This window comes from Mustela putorius, unplaced genomic scaffold, assembly GCF_011764305.1.
Source record: "Mustela putorius furo isolate JIRA1106 unplaced genomic scaffold, ASM1176430v1.1 tig00000095_pilon_pilon_pilon, whole genome shotgun sequence".
NCBI lineage: Eukaryota > Metazoa > Chordata > Mammalia > Carnivora > Mustelidae > Mustela > Mustela putorius.
In genome coordinates this window covers 26,385,109-26,404,132 of record NW_025421280.1, presented here as the reverse complement: position 1 = coordinate 26,404,132, position 19,024 = coordinate 26,385,109, and the positions used below count along the sequence as shown (strand labels likewise).

Below are 19,024 nucleotides of genomic sequence, written 5' to 3'. Positions count from 1 at the left end.
AATATCCTATCCCACCAATTGAGTTTCAACACTGTCCTAAAAGTCTTAGCTAATGTAATAAAAGAAGGTAAGAACAAGTACATTAAGAAAGGAGAAACAAAACTGTCTGTTCACAAATAACATGAGCATCTATGTAGAAAAAAGCTAATGAAAAAACTCCTGGAACTAACAGGTGATTGTAACAAGGCTGCAGGATACAAGGTTAGTATACAAAAGTCCCCTGCTTTCCTATACCCCAGCAATGAACAAGTGGATTTGAAATTAAAAACACAATACCATTTACACAACAAAATGTAGTTCTTAGGTATAAGTCTACAAAATATAAACAGATTCTATATAAAGAAAACTACACAACTCTGAGGAAATGCGTTCAAAACTAAAAAACTTGAGAGATATTCTTTAACAGTAAATAGGAAAACTCAGTATTATCAAGATGTTGCTTCTTTCCCACTTGATTTATAGATTCAATGCCATCTGAGTCAAAATCCCAACAAGTTATTTTGTGGACACTGATTCTAAAGGGTATATAGGCATAAAAGACCCAAAACAGCCAACACAATATTGAACAAGAACAAAGTTGGAAGACTGACATGACCAGATTTCAAGGTTTACTGTCTGTATAGTATCAAGGCAGTGAGGTATTAGTGAGAGAATAGACAAACAGATCAACAGAACAGACAAAGAGCCCAGAAATAAACCCATATAAACATGGCCAACTGATCTTTGACAAAGAGGCAAAGGCAGTCCAATGGAGCAAAGACATTCTTTTCCAAAAAAGAATGGATCTGGACATCTGCATGCAAAAACATAAAAAAAGAATCTAGACACAGACCTCACACCCTTCACAAAAATTAACTAAAATGGACCATAGACTTAAATGTAAAATGCAAGGCTATAGGGCTTCTAGAAGGTAACAGAGGAGAAAACTTAGATGACCTCATGGATGGTGATGACTTTTCTGATACACTCAAGGTACAATCATGAAACTGATAAGCTGGACTTAATAAAAAAAAAAAAAATTGGGGGGGGGCACCTGGGTGGCTCAGTGGGTTAAAGCCTCTGCCTTCAGCTCAGGTCATGATCCCAGGGTTCTGGGATCGAGCCCTGCATCAGGCTCTCTGCTTAGCAGGGAGCCTGCTTCCTCCTCTCTCTCTGCCCGCCTCTCTGCCTACCTGTGATCTCTGTCAAATAAATAAAATCTTTTTTAAAAAAATTAAAAAATGTTTTTAAAGATTTTATTTATTTTACAGAGAGAAAGAGCACGAGCAGTTGGAGTGGCAGACAGAAGGAGAGGAAGAAGTAGCCTCCCCACTGAGCAGAAAGCCCAACATGGGGCTTGATCCCAGGACCCCAGGATCATGACTGAACTGAAGGCAGACACTCAACTGACTGAGCCACCCAGGCATCCCTAAAATTGAAAACTTCTGCTCTTCAAAAGATATCATCAAGAGAAGACACACCACTGACTGGGAAATAATATTTGCAAAAGTCACATCTGATAAAGGATTATGATCCAAAATATACAAAGAACTCTTAAAACTCAACAATAACAAATAACCCAATTAAAACATGAACTGATGATTTTAACATACACTTCACCAAAGAACATACACAGATGGCAAATAAGCATACGAAAAGATCTTCCACATCATATGTCATCAAGAAAATGCAAATTAAAACAACACTGAGATACCACTACACATGTATTAGAATGGCCAAAATCCAGAACACTGAGAACATCAAACGTTGGCAAGCATGTGGAGCAACAGGAACCCTCACTCACTACGGAGGGAAATGCAAATGATACAGCCACTTTGGAAGACAGTTTGGCAGTTTCTTGCAAAACTAAACATACCACACGATCCAGCAATCACGTTTCTTGGTATTTTACCCAAGAGTTGAAAACTTATGTCCACACAAAAACCTGCACACAGATGTTTATAGCAGTTTCCTTCACAATCGCCAAAATCTGGAAGCAACCAAGATGCTCTGCTGTAGCTAGATGGAAAAACAAGACTATGGGACATCCAGACAGTGGAATATTACTCAGTGCTAAAAAGAAATGAACTGTCAAGCCATATAAAGACATGGAACAATCAGTCTTAAATGAGTATTACTAAGCAAAAAAAGCCAATCTGAAAAGACTACATACTATATGATGCCAATTACACAACATTTTGGGAAAGGCAAACATGGAATCGGTAAAAAGATCAGTTGCCAGGAGTTGAGAAGGAAGAAGGGATGAATTATGTGGAACACAGGTGACTTTGGGGCAGTAAGAATACTTTATATGATGCCATGATGATGGATACGTGTCATCATACACTGGTTCAAATTCACAGAAGGTACAAGACCAAGAGTGAACTCTAACGTAAACTGCGGACTTCGGGGGATCACGATGTTATCAGTGTAGGTGCATCGATTACTATTCTGGTGGGGAATACTGATAACAGGGCAGGCTGTGCACATGTACAGGCAGGGACACATGAGAAATCTCTGTACCTTGCCTTCAATTTTGCTGTGAACTTAAAACTGCTCTAAAAAAAAAAAAAAAGAAATGACATCTTAAAAAAAGTTAAGAGACAAAAGTGAAAAAATTTTCAAGGAGGGAAGGGAACAGTTGGCTGGATATGAAAAAAGAACCTGGCAACCAGAAAGGGTCGGATATGGATTTAAGGCTATGGTGGGATACAGATCTGGTTTCTGTATTCAGATTTAAAAGATTTTTCAACTTGACAGCATAAGGGTTTCCTGTTAAAATGGCATGGAGTGTGGTGGTGAAGGCACCTCCTCCCACCAGTCTCCGCCTCAGTTTCCTCCCCTGTAAGAGGCCAGGAATGGGGCTTGAAAAGAACAACATGGCTCACCCAGGTGACAGGTTAAGAGTGGCACGTGTCTCATGGGCGATGCTGTGCTTGCTGCTACAGCCTTCATCTAACATGCCTTCTGATGGCCATGAGCCCACTGAGGGATGCAGTCATTAAGAATTTAGTCCACAGAGGGGTGCCTGGGTGGCTCAGAGGGTTAAAGCCTCTGTCTTCGGGTCAGGTCCTGGTCCCAGGGTCCTGGGATTGAGCCCCATATTGAGCTGTCTGCTTGGTGGGGGGGTTGGGGGGAGCCTGCTTCCCCCCCACCCTGCCTGCCTCTCTGCCTACTTGTAATCTGTCAAATAAATAAATAAAATCTTTAAAAAAAAAAAAAAAAGAATTTAGCTCCACTGAGGCTCGACATTCAACTTGTGCCTCATTTTTCAAGACTACAGATGATGCTGTATTTAACATTATTTCTGGGGATGGAATCGCACAAGTGGGATGGCTGGTAGAAGGAATGGGTGTTTCCAGTTTCTTTATAGAATCAGCCATTGTTACAGATTGTTTCCCAAAATACAGAGCCACTGGGGTGTGCCTGGCCCGTGTGAGAAATCAGGAGGGCATGGAAGGGCCAAGAGAGGCAAACACAGGAGCTGTTCCTGTTACATTCGGAGGTGAAGGAAGCTGCCTCACACCTGTCTCCATGCAGAGATTAAACAGATCACACTGCTCACCTTTGGCCACTTCCCCATCAGGGACCCCAGGCTCTGCCCTTGCCCTGGCACCCCTTCTTCCCTCTGGCCTCATCAGAGTAACACCCAATGAGCTGGGCGACCACCAGTGAATACCCACAGAGGACCTAGAGCTGCCTGTGCCGAGAGTGTCTCTTGAGTTCTGACCCCCTGGGAGGGTGCTGCTGGGGCCTGGACCTCTCTGACCAAGGAGAGCAGGCTGGGCTTACAGCCTTGACAGAAATCCATAACCTTGCCCGCCTTACCTGCCATAGATTTTTTCATAGTCAGTCCTACTTATGACAAGTGACAGTAAATTAAGTGTCCTTAGTTAGGTAAATACCTTACTTAGGTAAATAGAATTTTTAAAAAAATGCAGTGACTTAAAATATTAAGTCAACGCTGGTTTGGGTGGTGCAGAGTGCTGGCCAGCATCACAACGTGTGAAGAGATCTCCGGTGGATCTCTAGGCCAGGCAGACCCCTCTCTTGAACTCCGGACCCAAATATCCCATTGCCCCCACAAGGGCTCCTGGCTGCCCAGGTACCATGTACACAGATCCCTGAATTCCCCAGCAGCGGTCCCCCTGCCCTCATCCACTGAGTCACTGACCCTTGGCCCTTCCTCCCCTAGTCCCCAAGGTTCGACCCACACGGTTCCCCCAACCCCAATGTTTCTCTTCTGCTGGTCTGCTTTGACCTGGTGTGTCTGACCCCATCCCTGCCCTTACAACTATGGCCAGTGCCCCTGGAAGCACAGTTTACCCTGTCACTCTCTATGCACACTCTCCAGAGGCTGTCAGTGAACACCTGCCCTCTGGGACCTGGCCCTAACTGGCTCCGAGGCCCAGGGCCCATGTGCACTGATGCTTGCCCTGCATGCCAGCCACATTGGTGCAGCACTTGGATTTCTGCTGCTTCCCTCCTGTTTCCTTTGTCCTGAGTCCACAGTGGCATCTAGAGCCACTGACTCAACTAGCCCAGACTGCTGCTCCCGGACTTTTTGTTACACATGCCATCACACCTCCTCGCTTCCCCAGTTAGAATTCGTGTTATTCATGGCCAAAAACATCCTCACGGGGCATGACCCCCACACCGACTTGAGCATCCACTTCCTAAGCCCCCGCTGGTCCCTACCGAGCAGCAGTGACTGCCCAGCCCCCACTCCAATGCCCTGCCCCCCAGGAACCTCCCCCAGCAAAGAGGTGCTGAACCCACAGCACCAATGAACAGGTAAACACACACCCAGCCTGAGGGCTGGGATGTGGCTGCATGGCTGGAGACAGCTGGGAAGCCAGGCTGCTTGTCCCAGGCCCTCCATGGAACCTGTGTACAGGCTGACGGTTCCCATTTCACAGAGCCTAAGGTACCCCATTCCAACTTCGCTGCCATTCCCTCAATGGAAAGGTCTGACCCTACAAATGCACAAAGTGAACACTTCTCGGAGTTTCTGCCCAAGACCCTGGCCTGCTCCTAGCCTAGGCTGCCATCTTTGGTACAAAGGGAGCCTGCCTGGGGAGCACCAGAGACTTTCTCCATGAGGCACGTTGAAAACAGAACACCCCAAGGGTCCCCGCATGCCTGCCTCAGAGATGATTTAGGCTCTGACAAGTAGTTGCTCATCGTTGCCCATGCAGGTGGCAGAGCTGGGCTTGGGGGTCAGAGCTCCTGGGCCTGACCCTGCCACCTTCTGACTGTGGGACTCTGACATGTCAAGCCCACTGGGGGCAGGGGGTAGTGGTGCTGTGATCAGTGTGTGTGTGGGGTCATCTTGTTTAGTTCCCCTCTTACCTGAACGCCTGGTTCTCGCGGTTGTTCTGGAGAGCAATGGTTTCCACTTCTGGACCCCCGTCCGCTATGAACCTGGCCAACTTTTCTGCAAGGTTCTTGGCCTCTTCGTCCTCTGGGGGTGAAACTTTAAGCAGGCTGTCAGTACTGAGCTCAACTCACCACACCCAACAGCCTAATTTCTGCTAAGAACCCCATGGGCAACAAGAGGGGTTTATTTTAGGAACAATGCAAAGAAAAACAGGCAAATGGGAATCAGATTACTGCACTGGGACCAAATACCAGAGTTAATATTACAATATTATCTTGAGCCCGTGCCCCCACCCTGCACCCTGTCCCTTCCCACCCCATAGATCATAGAACGGAACATGAGAGAAGGTCTGGAGCCAGGCCGCAGGGGAGATGGGAGCCCCACCTCAGTCTTTCTGCCATCCAGGTCACACACAGAAGTGGGCCTGGCCCTCCTCTCCTGGGGAGAAGGCGCAGGAGGACAGAGGGTGGCGGGAGACAGACAAACATATTGACCTCTGTGGCCTGTGTTTGGCCTGAACATCAGTGCGCCTGCCACCCACCACAATCTGGCTGGGATTTTACTTCATGATGGCTGGAGACCAGCTAGCATCTCCCCGTCCCCTGATACATACCCCAGCAGGAGCTCACCAGCCAAGATCCTGGCTGTCCTCAATCCCCCTCCCCGAGTGACAGACACATTTGTCTTTATGTCCTCTGTGCCAGAGAGGCAGCAGGAGCTCATTAACATTTATTTAAATGACCAAGAACCAACAGACAAGCATTCCACCCCTTTGCACCCTATACATGCACAGAGCAGTGTTCTTGAACATAACAATGACCTTGACCTTGGCCCTCAGACTCTTACTCACCGCCCACCACTGGTGAAGGGGGCAATGCCGTCCCCAGCGTGACCCTGGCTGCCTGAGAGGGCACAGACCTGGGCCCTAGGCACCACCCCATGCACCAGAGCCTCCCAGAACCCCATTTCCAAATGATCTGTCCACACATCTTCCCAGAACCTCCCACCCCCTCCACCCACTTACCTTTCTGAGAGGATGCCTGCAACTTTTGTGCCTCCTTTCTTATCTCAGCCACCTTCTTTCTGTAGTAGAGGAATTCCCTGCTATTCTTATCATGCAAAAACCTGGGGAGAAGTTCCGAAAAACAGACAGAATGGTGAGCAGAGGGATGGGGTGACCCAAGCAGCTTCTGAAGAATGTTGTACAAAAGCAAGCTGGTGGGGTGCCTGGGTGGCTCAGTCGGTTAAACACCTGCCTTCGGCTCAGGTCATGATCCCAGAGTCCTGGGATGGAGCCCCACGTCGGGCTCCCTGCCCAGCAGGGAGTCTGTTTCTCCCTCTCCCTCTGCCCCTCTGCCCACTTGTGCTCTCTCAAATAAATAAAATCTTAAAAACATTAAAAACAAAAACAAAACAAAAGCAGTCTGGTGAGCAGAGACACCTTGATGGGTCCTAAGACTAAGCCTCCGCATCATACCGGAGCCCCTGTGGCCTCTGGTGTGAGTAAGTACTTGGAAACTCAGACCAGTCTGGCCCACACGAGCAAGCCCCCAGCCCCGACTAGCCTCAGTAACCAGCAGGGTTTTACAAGAGTGAACGTACTACTGTGTGTCAAGAATATTAAGTAGTGGTGGCCTTCCCCGCCCAGAAATACTTACGAAAACGCCGGGTTATCCTTGTAGTTCTCCATAGCTACTTTTTCTAACTCGGGGCCTCCTTCTGCCACAAAGCGGGCCAATTTCTCTATCACTTTCCGAGTCTCGGCTCCCTCTGGGGGTGAAACTTTAAGGAGGCTGTCAGTACTGGGGTTCAACTCACACACCCCACAGTCAACAGGCACACTCTCTCTATGGACCACAACGACAGAGGGGTGGGGGAGAAGAGGGTGAAATGCGGGAGGTTGTCGGGTGTCCTGGGTCCAAGCACAAAGCACTGTGACGAGGGGGGAGGCCGTCTAAACAGTCTTCGTGAGATACACTGGGCGGGAGAGAAGTGTGGGAGCCTCTGGGAGACCAGGCTGATGCCCATGCTTGGAGAGAGACGTGAGAAAACATAGCCAGTCTCCCCCTTTTTCTGAAATGCTTCATTCTTTTTATTCACCAGGGTTCAGTTTAACAAACTGGTTTCCTGTCACCCTTCAAAGATGACAGATTCCTTTTTAAAGTATCATTACAAACTCTGACTTAAACACATTGAGTGAGTTTCAATCCATTTTAAACATATCAGCTGGGTTTCAATCCATTGCAATTAACGTCATCACAGAAGCTCAATTGTCCCCTCTGCGGCTGGTAGAGCCTCTTCAAGCTGGCTCCCGAGGCCTTTGGGCCTGACCCCAGGAGTCTCTGATGGCCTCCTCGCTATCTGCTGGGACAAGGTGCTCCAGGGTCATCTCATACACTTCCTGACCAGACCTAGAGCCAGCCATTTCTCCAAGAAGTCCTGGTGTCCATGAGGGAGGAAGTGTTTCCAGACCACCATCTGGGTGCCAGGGGCGCTCACAGCAACAGGCTTAATCATTACCTCAGGGTCTTTACAGTGAACAGAGCTACAGAAATGTTCTTTTTGTAGTTTTATTAGCTTCCCCTTTGATCCGCGTGGAACTTGTTTTTGTATTTTATTGCTGGCCTGTTCCCGAGGCATCTCTCCGCCAATTTATAGCTCCTGTTCCTTTTATGAGAACTCCCAGAAGAAATTTCTCCCTGCCGCTGCCTAGGAATGTTCACTACTCTCAGCAAGGGGCTAGACACCAAACCTGCAGCCAGACTTATTCCTCTTATTGCTTTGGCTGCCAGGAAGCTGCGGGATGGGAGATCAGGGACCTGGAGCCTGAGGAGGACCCTCAAGAGATCCCAAGGACTTTCTGTAGCCACCTTTCCCCCTATCCTTACACTCTTCCTGACTGCCTGGTCATGACACTGACCTGCTTGCCATTTACAGGCACAGGTGCTTTTCCGAAGCCACATCAATAGCAACCCATAAGAGGCCTCAATGACCTTGAGACACTCACTGCTCCCTGCAAAGCATTGCTTCCTAGCAGGGTGCTGTCAGAGCTGCCATGATGCCTCAGGAAAGAGCCCCCTCCCTGGCTCCATCCTGACAATGAATGGCCCCTGATCTGCTCAGATGCATGGCCACAAGCCAGCACCCTCCCTGAGAGTAACAAGTCTGAAGGCTGTCACAGTATAACTATATGGTTCCTTCAATCTGTCAGCCTGGCTGGGGCAGAGATGGCCCAGGCCTCCACACAGCTCAGGAGGCACTGAAGCCTCATTCCGAATGCAGATGGAGTCAGACACAGTGGGAGTGCTGCCATCGCACCGCACCGCCCTCCTACAATATATGGCCTAGACTGGCTTTCCAAGAAAAATGACCATCCTTCCCCTGGACAGGAGAGCATGTCCTCCAACCTGTGGGCTTGCACCTCTGGCCCAAACTGGTGGGGACAACAACCCATGAAGAGAAGAGGCGTGTGGTTCTCAGAGGGCTCAGAAAGCACACACCCAGGCAGGGCAAGCAGGGAAGCTCCTCCTCTCATGTTGGGACAAGGAGAGACATAACTGAACCCTCCTCTGAGAAGGCCACAGCCCTGGCTGCAGACCAGCCCACATGGGTGGAGGATGGTTCCCACGGCTCCCAGAACAAAGTCCACAGTCTATAGCCCCTCCACACTTCCCTTTCACTGCTCCCCACACCCTTTCTTCTCTCCCCCCAAGCCTGGAGGGTCCCATGCTGACCCTCAGCTCAGCCTGGGGGGCTGGTGCCTCCCCCCCACTAGCCACACCTTCCCCACTGACCACGGGTCCCACCCATGGAGCTGGAGGGCAGTGGTCAAAGTAAGGTGGCAGCTCCCGCACCCTACCTTTGATCTCCAGCCACTGCTCGTAGTCTTCCTCCTCATCCTCATCAGGAGACTGGAAGACACTTGGGCGGCTGGCCACGGGCAGCTGCTTGGCGTGCACATAGTTCTTCACCTGGCCTGGCGGGCTGCTGATGAGCGGGGGCCTCTTCCCAGTACGTGGGGGGACTCGAGTGGGAGCGCTGGGCGTGCTAGGTGGGGCATCTTGGCATAGAAAGAAAGACACCCATGCTCAAGGTCTGAGACGCACATTTCCCCATCTTCTCTCCTAACACGTAGGCATGAGTGCATTAAGTAGGGCTGAGTCCTTGGCTTCCAGCATGGTGACTGGCAGGGGGGTGGGCACCAAGAGAGGACACCATCCTCATTTTATAGAAGAGGACACTAAGGCTCAGAGAAGAATGATTTGTCACGGTCACTCAGCCTGGAACAGAAAGGCTGGGCTCTGCAGGCAGCAGCTCTGGCAGAAGACTCCCTAACATTTGCGCCCAAGGATGTGCCAGCTCCGCTGGGTCAGGCCTGAATCCCCACACCTGGCCATGACCATTCCTCCTGCCAGTGGCAAGCTGGAGACAGCCTACTCGGGGCTTTTCAAACACAGCTTCTGGCCCAAGATCCTTCAGTGAAGGGCTGAAATTCTCCCTCCCTCTCTGTGGATGATTTCGTCTTAGGTTAGTTAGGTTAGGTTTCTTAGCTATTTCCTAGAAAGACTGACAAAGACTGAAGGTCAGCTGTTTTGCCAGCAACTTTCTTACACTAAAAGTAAGCTGACTGAGGGGGCACCTGGATGGTTCAGTCAGTTAATGATCCGACTCTTGATTTTGGCTCAGGTCATAATCTCAGGATCTTGAAATCTGGTGTCACTACAGGCTACCCACTCGGCGGGGAGTCTGCTTCAGATTCTATCTCCCTCTTTCCCTACCCCCACCCATGCAGGCACTCTCTCTAAAATAAATGAATCTTTTATAAAAAACAAAATTAGGGGGCATCTGGGTGGCTCCATCAGTTAAGCAATGGCTTTTAGCTCAGGTCACAATCCCAGGGTCCTAGGATTGAGCCCCACATTAGGCTCCCTACTCAGTGCGGAGTCTGCTTCTCCCTCTGCCTCACCCACTCTCTCTAATGAATAAATAAAATCTGCCTTCAGCTCAGGTCATGATCTCAGGGATCAGTGCGGAGTCTGCTTCTCCCTCTGCCTCACCCACTCTCTCTAATGAATAAATAAAATCTGCCTTCAGCTCAGGTCATGATCTCAGGGCCCCGTGTAGGGCTCCCTTCTCAGCTCCTCCCCTCTATTCCTGCATGCTCTCTCTGAAATAAAAATAAATAAAAATTTAAAAAAATTAAGCTGACTGGTAAACTGTACAACCACAGATATGGGGGGACTCCCTGTAGTGAGGGATTCTCACACCTCACATGTCCCATGGAGCTCCCATAGACCAGGTGGCCCTCCCACCTAGGGATGGGGTCCCATCCCTAAACCTAAGTTGCTGCCCTAACCCATGATGTGATCCCACAGACCTAATGTTGGTCTGTAATCCTCAGGGGAGTTTCCCTGGTGTAATCTGAAATTGGCCCCTATACTCAGAGAGCAGGAAGAGACCACAGAAAAAGGAAGGCCACTCCAGGCTTGTAAGTAGCTGTAATAAGCAAAAGGAACTTGCATATGAGGCTTGTCTTGGGCGGCAGCAACATGAATGGATCCCTGCACCCGCCCACCAAATCTTGAAAGTTTATAGAGACCTCAAGTGGGTTCAGTCACATATACTCACAGATGTTCTCAATACCACAGCACTCTCTCAAGACTATGTGCTTGGAGTAGCTTCCAGGAGTGGGAAAAACAAGGGGAGCCCGCATTTCAAGCACAGGGGAGGAGGCAAGGGGCCGCTGAGTGCCAGCCAGGGTCCAGCTCACTGGCCAACTGGAGGGCACATCTTTTCCATGACATTCCCCAACACCCAGGGCGTTTTTAGTCAGGCCCCTACCCGCTGGACTGAAACCTGGCTTATCTGTCTCTGTTCCTTTAGGGTAAGCACCTTGAAGGATGGGTCTAAGCTCTCCCCTTGGTCAGGTACTGTAGGATGAACAGAATTCATCCCAATCAATACAGGATCAGAGGAATAAGTGTGAGGCAGGGCCTGCTATTACTGTGATGCCTAGGGACCCTCAGAGGAGAGAGCCAGCAGGACAAGTCACAGCAGAGGGAGACTCAGGAAATGGGTGAGGGCACTCACCTGTGCTGGTCTGCGCCTTCTGCAACTTCAGAAACTGCTGCAAGAAGCTGCCATCATTAGCAAACTTGTTGGAAATGGAAGAGTTGTGTGCATTCGCAATTCTAGACCCAAGACAGAGGACAGAGATGGTGAGCCACAGAGGAGGGGCAGGGGTCTGTCTCTCCCATCTCAGCCCCACACCCAACCCACATTCTTACCTAGTGGGACCTAAAACCCTCCCCCAGAGAGTGGGGACTACTAAGTGCACAGAGCAGCCTTCATAGTAAAATGGAATAATGTTGCTCCAGTCAAAGCGATACTATCTATATTGACAGCTCAGAAGCACCTGCCCCGCCCGCATAGCACCTGCATCCTTGTTAACTATTTGGGCTGTTCCTGGCTCCCATGTCTGTCTTCTCGGCTAGATATCAGAGATTTCCAAGGCAGGGCCTATGTGTCTATACCCACGTCACTGCAGTTCGGGGCCTGAGCCAAATGGCACTTCTGTGGGTATCACCGGTGCACACCAAAACACCCAAAGCAATCATTTGGTAGAAGAATTAAAGGGGAATTTTGTATTCTTACTATTTTTACACTCTCTTTTGTTTGCAAAGTTATGCTTAAACATCTATTTTCAACAAGTCAGCAATAAAACAAACGCAAGAGCCTAAATGTTTAATTCAAATTCATTTTTCCTGATCATAAAGGTGAGGGAGGCTTATTATGGAACAAACAGGAACATAGGAAAATGGAAAGCAAAGGGAAACATCCAGAAGAGTCTCTTCCCTCAGAACAGCCACTACTAACTCTTTTTTTTTTTTTTTTTTTTTTTTTTTTTTTTTTAAAGATTTTATTTATTTATTTGACAGAGAGAGATCACAAGTAGATGGAGAGGCAGACAGAGAGAGAGAGAGAGGGAAGCAGGCTCCCTGCTGAGCAGAGAGCCGATGTGGGACTCGATCCCAGAACCCTGAGATCATGACCTGAGCCGAAGACAGCGGCTTAACCCACTGAGCCACCCAGGCGCCCCATCCACTACTAACTCTTTAGTGTATTTCTTTTATTTGTCCCCTAATTAGAAACAGAAGGAAATAAGGCTACAATCATAGTATATATCGTATTTCTTCCGGTTTCTACTATAACATACCACTCTGCCCAAACCTCAGAAATTGCTCATATATGTTGCTTTCAAGGCCACACAACCCTCTAACTTTTGTTATTAGTTAAATTACTAATACTTGTGTAACTGTTATATATTACATATTTTATTATTATAACACAATTATCATTATTGTTACAGTGACACATCCAATAATTGGTAAAGGCTCAGGGAGCCCACAGGCCTAGAGTTTTTCCTTCAAAATTAAGTTTTATTCTTCTAAAAATTGTAAAATTCTAAAAAGTCTTATTCTTTTAAAAATCTGTTATAATGAATTAAAAATGGAAACAAGTAGCACTAGTTAAATAAATCACAGGACTTCCATTGGGCAGATGAAGCAGCCCTGAAAACCAAAAATTCTAGAGATAAAGCAATAAAGTGCAACTTTAAATGAAAAAAAAAAAAAAAAAAAAAGCAGGATATAAAACTACAGGGGTGGTTAAGAATCCCACTCTTTCTTTCCTTTTTTTAAAATTTCTTTTTAAAACTTTTTTTTTTAAAGATTTTATTTATTTGACAGAGAGAGAGATCACAGAGAGGCAGGCAGAGAGAGAGGGGGAAGCAGGCTCCCTGCCAAGCAGAGAGCCCGATGCGGGACTCGATCCCAGGACCCTGAGATCATGACCTGAGCCAAAGGCAGCGGCTTAATCCACTGAGCCACCCAGGCGCCCCAAGAATCCCACTTTTGACTGCTACTTAGGTCATCATCTCAGGGTGAGACTGAGCCCGACATCATTCTCTGTACTGAGCACGGAGCCTGCTTACGATTCTTTCTCTCCCTCCCCATCTCCCTCTACCCTTCCAATGCCACCCCCAAAGAAAACCAGACAACAACTACAATACAGCCTTATTTATGTAAAAAAAAATCTGAATTAAAATTGTTAGGGGCGCTTGGGTGGCTTAGTTGGTTAAGCAGCTGCCTTGGGACAGAGTCCCACATCCGGCTCCTTGCTCAGCGGGAAGTCTCCTCCCCTGTCTGCCATTCTGCCTGCTTGTGCTTACTCTCTCCTCCCCAACTATGTCAAATTAAAAAAAAAAAAAAATTGTTAGGAAAAAACATCAAGAGGTGCCTGGGTGGCTCAGTCATCAAGAATCTGCCTTTGGCTCAAGTCATGATCCCAGGGTCCTAGAACTGAGCCCCACATCAGGCCACCTGCTCAGCAGGAATGCTGCTTCTCCCTCTCCCTCTCCCCAAGCTTATGTTCCCTCTCTCACTATGTCTCTCTCTGTCAAATAAATAAATAAAATCTTGAAAGAAAGAAAAACCCATTGATGGGTGTCTGGGTAGCTCAGTCAGTTAAGCATCTGCCTTTGGGGTCCCTGCTCACCGGGAGCCTGCTCCTCCCTCCGCCCCTCCCCTTTGCTCATGCTCTGTTGCTCTCTCTCTCACAGATCTTAAAAAAAAAAAAAGGAAAAAAACCCAACAAAATGCTAACAGCACTGTTTCTGGGTTGCAGCGTTAAAATTCATTTTGGTTTTGCCTCGTTTTCCTCTCCTTCAGTTTCCATAAAGTCTGCCACATATACGTAAAGTTGTGTGGGTTTTTTTTTTTTTTTGAAGATTTATTTTTTTTTAAGATTTTATTTATTTGTCAGACAAAGAGAGTAGGCAGAGGGAGAAGGAGACTCCCAGCTGAGCAGGGAGCCCGACACAGGGTTGGATCCCAGGACTCTGGGATCATGACCTAAGCCGAAGGCAGACACTTAACTGACTGAGCCACCCAGCATCCCAAGATTTATTTATTTTTTAGAGAGAGAAAGAGCCCACACAAGCACAGCAGGGAAGGACAGAAGGAGAGGGAGAGAGTGTATCAAGTGGACTCCGTGCCAAGCATGGAGCCCGACGTGGGGCTTGATCCCACAACCCTGAGATCACCCACAACCTGAGTCAAAACCAAGAGTTGGACACTCAATGGACTGCACCACCCAGGTACCCCTGTAAAATTTTTTTTTCCCCCATACAAAGGAGAAGGTTCTGCTGACCCTGCCCTTGTCCTCATACTATGAATATCTCCCTCAAGAGGGATGGAAAGAAGGTGGAGACAATGAAAGACAAGAAAACACCTCAGGGCAGCAGCAAGCAGCAAATGAATCCCACTTGAAAACCACCCATTAACAGGTGGTAAGAGATATTACGCAGCCTTTAAAAATTCTGGCTCCTGATAAAAGGATAAACAACACATGATCCATCCACACAGCAGAATATTATTTGGCCATGAAAAGGAATGAAGTCCTGACGCTTTCTAAAAAGTAAACCTTGAAAGCATCCTGTCCAGTGAAAGAAGCCAGACATAAAAGGCCAAATGTTTAAAATATGTAGGACAGATCAATCCATAAAGATGGTAAATTAGGGGCTGGCATGGGCCGGGGAAGGAGGAAATAGGGAGTCAATGCAAATGGATACTGAGTTTCCTTTTGGGATGACACAAATGTTCTAGAACTACATATTGGTGATGGTTGCATGACATCGTGAATTTACCAAAAAATCACTAAATTGTATAGTTTAAAAGACCAGGGGCACCTAGGTGGCTCAGTGGATTAAAGCCTCTGCCTTCAGCTCAGATCATGATCCCAGGGTCCTGGGATCGAGCCCCACATCGCGCTCTCTGCTCAGCAGGGAGCCTGCCTTCCTTCCTCTCTCTGCCTGCCTCTCTGCCTACTTGTGATCCATCTGTCAAATAAATAAATAAAATCTTTAAAAAAAAAAAAAAAGACCACCTTTATGACATATTAATTATATCTTAGTAAGAATAAAACTTAAAAACTATAATGGTTCTAAAGAGTTGCGATCCAGGGAAAGGTTTTCCTTAAAAAAGTTGAGGGGTATGGGATGCCTGGGTGGCTCAGTCATTAAGTGTCTGCTTTCAGCTCAGGTCATGAGCCCAGAATCCTGGGATCAAGCCCCACATTGAGCTCCCTGCTCGGCAGGAAGCCGGCTTCTCCCTCTCCCACTCCTTCTGCTTGCGTTCCCTCTCTCACCGTGTCTCTCTCTGTCAAATAAATAAATAAAATCTCTTAAATATAAATAAAATAAAAAGGTGAGGGGGAAGTAGCACATGAAATGGATCATAACTTTGTGAAACAAAGCAAAGACACGGGGTAGGGTTAGGGTTAGCAAAATGGTTGCCTTGAGGCAACTTGAATGTTTATTTCTTCAGTGAGAAATTCTAACACTTGTTGTTCTAGGCTTTTACAGTTAAAGAAATAACCTTATTTCCAAAGCTAACTGTATCATGCATCCACCTGCCTGATGCTGGTGCTGGGATCCAGCTGCTTCCAGGAGACCTACTTGGAAGCATGTCTATAGATCTCTCCCATCTTGTGCAAGTCCTTCTATAACCCTAGGGTAAGAGCCACAAGCCCACTGACTGACGGATCACTCCATATCCAGTCCCCACATTCATAAGTGCCTTGGAGATCCCAGGCTCTGGGTTGCCGTTAAGAATAAGGTCTAAGTCCTGCCCTCAATGACGTGCCACAGATTCTTAGAAAAGGTGGAAGCTGAGACAGCTCTGTAGAGGGTTTAACATACTCCATGCTTCAGACCCCAGAGGAAGGGGCCTGTCTCTCTGACTGTCAATCTCCACCCTAAAATTCTTGGATCTCGTCATCCTAATTACACCACCCCTGCTCAAAACTCTTGGGTGCCCTGAGCATTTCTCCTCCTCCTGCTTGGCTATGAAACAACCACTTTGATGCAACAGCTTGAGCCCCCTGACACACAAGGGCTCTCTTTCCTTCCTGTCTTCTACTAGATAGGTCTTTCCCTGCTTCCTCAGTGGGCTGGCTCTGAGAACGGAGAGCCTCTGCTGTGCCCCCACAGTGGCTCCTGCACCGGGGAACACACTGCCTCATGATACCCATTGGCAGCTCTGGGGTAGAACTGGCACCCTCTTCGTTAGTAGACCATGAGCCCCAAAAGGGTAGAGATGGGAGTCTGGGGTTTTGTTCCGTGCTACATCCCTGGGCCCTAGCCCAAAGCTGGTCAGCAGTAAATAACTGGTGAATATAGGCAGGCCATCCTCTGAGCTCCCACACGACACCAGTTTCTCTCTTGCCACCTGAGCCTTCTGAAACAGAGCATCTGTGTCACTCCTTGCATCACCAGGTTGTGGCCAGGTGCTAGAATACCCAGACTGCCCTTGAACACAAAACCCTCTGCCAGTGACCCTCTAATACCCCAGCCCAGCTGCAGGGGGAACTTACTCGCCAGGATGTGGGGGCTGAGGGCTGATGACCACCTGATTCTGCTTGGCTTTCTGCTCCATTTTGGCTTCAATTTCACGTTTCTTCTGAGCAATGAGCTCCTCCTGGTGAAGGATGTTCATGTTCATTTTTCCGGACTTGGGAGGAGCAACCCCAAACCACCGGTTAGCCTTTCCTGAGGAGAAAAACTCAGATCAGAAATCATCTTTGCTCCACATACATGCATAGCGGCTGCTACAGGAGCAGCCCAGTTGTGGCTGCCTGTACCAACTGACATTCAAATGTCAACTTCTTGATTTATTCCATGAATATTTACTTAGCTAATGTACCAGGTGCTCAGCTCAACCAACCAGAGAAGGGATCTCTGCCAATGTGGGTCTCACCTTGGGCAAAGAAGGCAATAGACTTACACCCAAAAAGCTGCAGTAAAATTGTAGTAAGAGCTCTTTGCTAGAAACCAAAAAAAGGGATTAGAAGAATGATAGATGAGCACCTATACAGCTAGGGCAGCCAGAAAATAACTGATAGAAGAGAAGACATTTAAGTTGAAACCAGAAGATAAAGGGCCAGCCTCCTGAAAAGCCACCTGGGACGCTATCTGGGCAGAATAAGCAGTTGCAAAAACCTAAAGCATGAGGCGCTAGGTAGCCCAGTAGTTAAGCGGCGGCCTTCAGCTCAGGTCATGATCCCAGGGTCCTGGAATCGAACTCCGCATCAGGCTCCCCACTCAGCAGGAAGCCTGCTTCTCCCTCTCCCACTCCCCCTGCTTGTGTTACATCTCTCTGTGTCTCTCTCTGTCAAATAAATTTTTAAAATCTTAAAAAAAAAAAAAACACAAAAAACCTAAGGCAAAAAGAAGCCTGGTATATGCAAGGACCAGCAAGGGCCCTCTGTGGCCAGAGCACACTGTTTAAGGAATGGAAGTGGGGGGTGCAAGATGGAGGAGTCTAGGTTTTACTTTAAGGGCTCTATGGAGGAACAGAGGAGTATTAAGCTGACAAACAGTATTTTAAAGATAATTCTGGATACTAATTGTAGAGTGCACGGTGGCAGCAAGAAGACCAACGAGGAGGCTTGGATGGTGTCTTGGAGGATGATGGTGTCTTCAGATGAAGGTGAGAAGACACCTCAAGGGTTCCTCATGGGACTCAGACTAAAATCCAAATTCTGAAAGTTGATTTTCAGGGCCCTGTCAGAAGAGACTCCCCTCCTCACTTCCACTTCATTCTTGACATTCTTCAAAATGACAAGCCTGTCACAGCCCAAAGACTTTGCACTGGCTGTCACCCCTCTGTGTGGGAAGGCCTGGAGGGCAGAGCTCTGCCCTCCAGGCCTTCCCATAGCTGCCATCTTCTCATCTCAAATGCCTTCTGCCTAAAAGGCCTTCCTTCACCACCCAATATCAGCAGCCTCCAACCCCATTCTCTCACATCATTATAACCTGTGTCTTTGTAAATACTTCCTCTGGGTGCATTGTCTGACGGCCCAGTAGAAAATAACCTTCAGGAAAGTAGGACCCTTTTGCATTACCACTGCATTCCCAGCGCCTAGCATAGGGCCTAGCACAGTATTTGCTGAATGAATGCATCCCAGTCTTGAGGGCGGGGGACCGCTAGGGCTAGGAGAGAGGGAAGGGCAAGACTTGTGGTAAAGTGGGGGCTCAAAAGACCGAGAAAGTGTGTAGAGACGGTGCTAGAGCAGTTCCAAAAAGCAGCTTTTTCGCCAAGTGGACACATGCCAGACCACGGTTGCTACGAACAGAGGGGCGCAGGACAGCCCAAAATTGCTGCTGTTTCGCGGAACAGAGCTCTGAACAGTCCTGAAGGCGATTGTTCGGGAAAGGGAGAACAGGACCGACCCAGGGGCGGCCTTTATGGAACACCAGGCGCCCACAGCAAACCCGGCGGTGGGGGCAGCAACTGGGTCTGGGGTCTCGGGAGACGGGGAAGATGCATAAGCCTCCGCTTTGGGACGCCCTAGGGACTGAGGCGAGGAGCCCGTGGGTCCGGGCAGACCCGATGGGAAGACAAAATCGCGACGCGTAGCCCCGCTGACCCAGGAGGGCGCTTCAAGGGAGGCGGGGGCTGTTACCTGCAACATCCCGGTTGTCCATCTTGAGACTCATACAATCCCACAATGCTCCGGTTCCACTTGAAAAGGCTAGTTATAGTGCGCATGGCCTGATGGGAGATGTAGTCCGGTCCCCCAAGAAAGTCCGGCCACTGAGTTGAT

At 48.3% G+C, this 19,024-nt stretch overlaps 1 protein-coding gene across 1 annotated transcript in view; it reads right to left on the bottom strand.

The window, feature by feature from the left end:
- Positions 1–18,987, bottom strand: part of SUGP1 (SURP and G-patch domain containing 1) — a 32,176-nt gene extending 13,189 nt beyond the window's left edge. The window contains exons 1-7 of the mRNA XM_004760864.3: positions 18,884–18,987; positions 16,793–16,967; positions 11,450–11,550; positions 9,219–9,419; positions 7,018–7,141; positions 6,384–6,484; positions 5,332–5,455 (exon numbers count right to left, since the gene is read on the bottom strand). Coding sequence (XP_004760921.1) covers positions 5,332–5,455; positions 6,384–6,484; positions 7,018–7,141; positions 9,219–9,419; positions 11,450–11,550; positions 16,793–16,967; positions 18,884–18,917 — 860 coding nt within the window. The 5' untranslated portion in view covers positions 18,918–18,987. The remainder of the gene's footprint in view (positions 1–5,331; positions 5,456–6,383; positions 6,485–7,017; positions 7,142–9,218; positions 9,420–11,449; positions 11,551–16,792; positions 16,968–18,883) is intronic.
- Between the last annotated feature and the right edge of the window lie 37 nt (positions 18,988–19,024).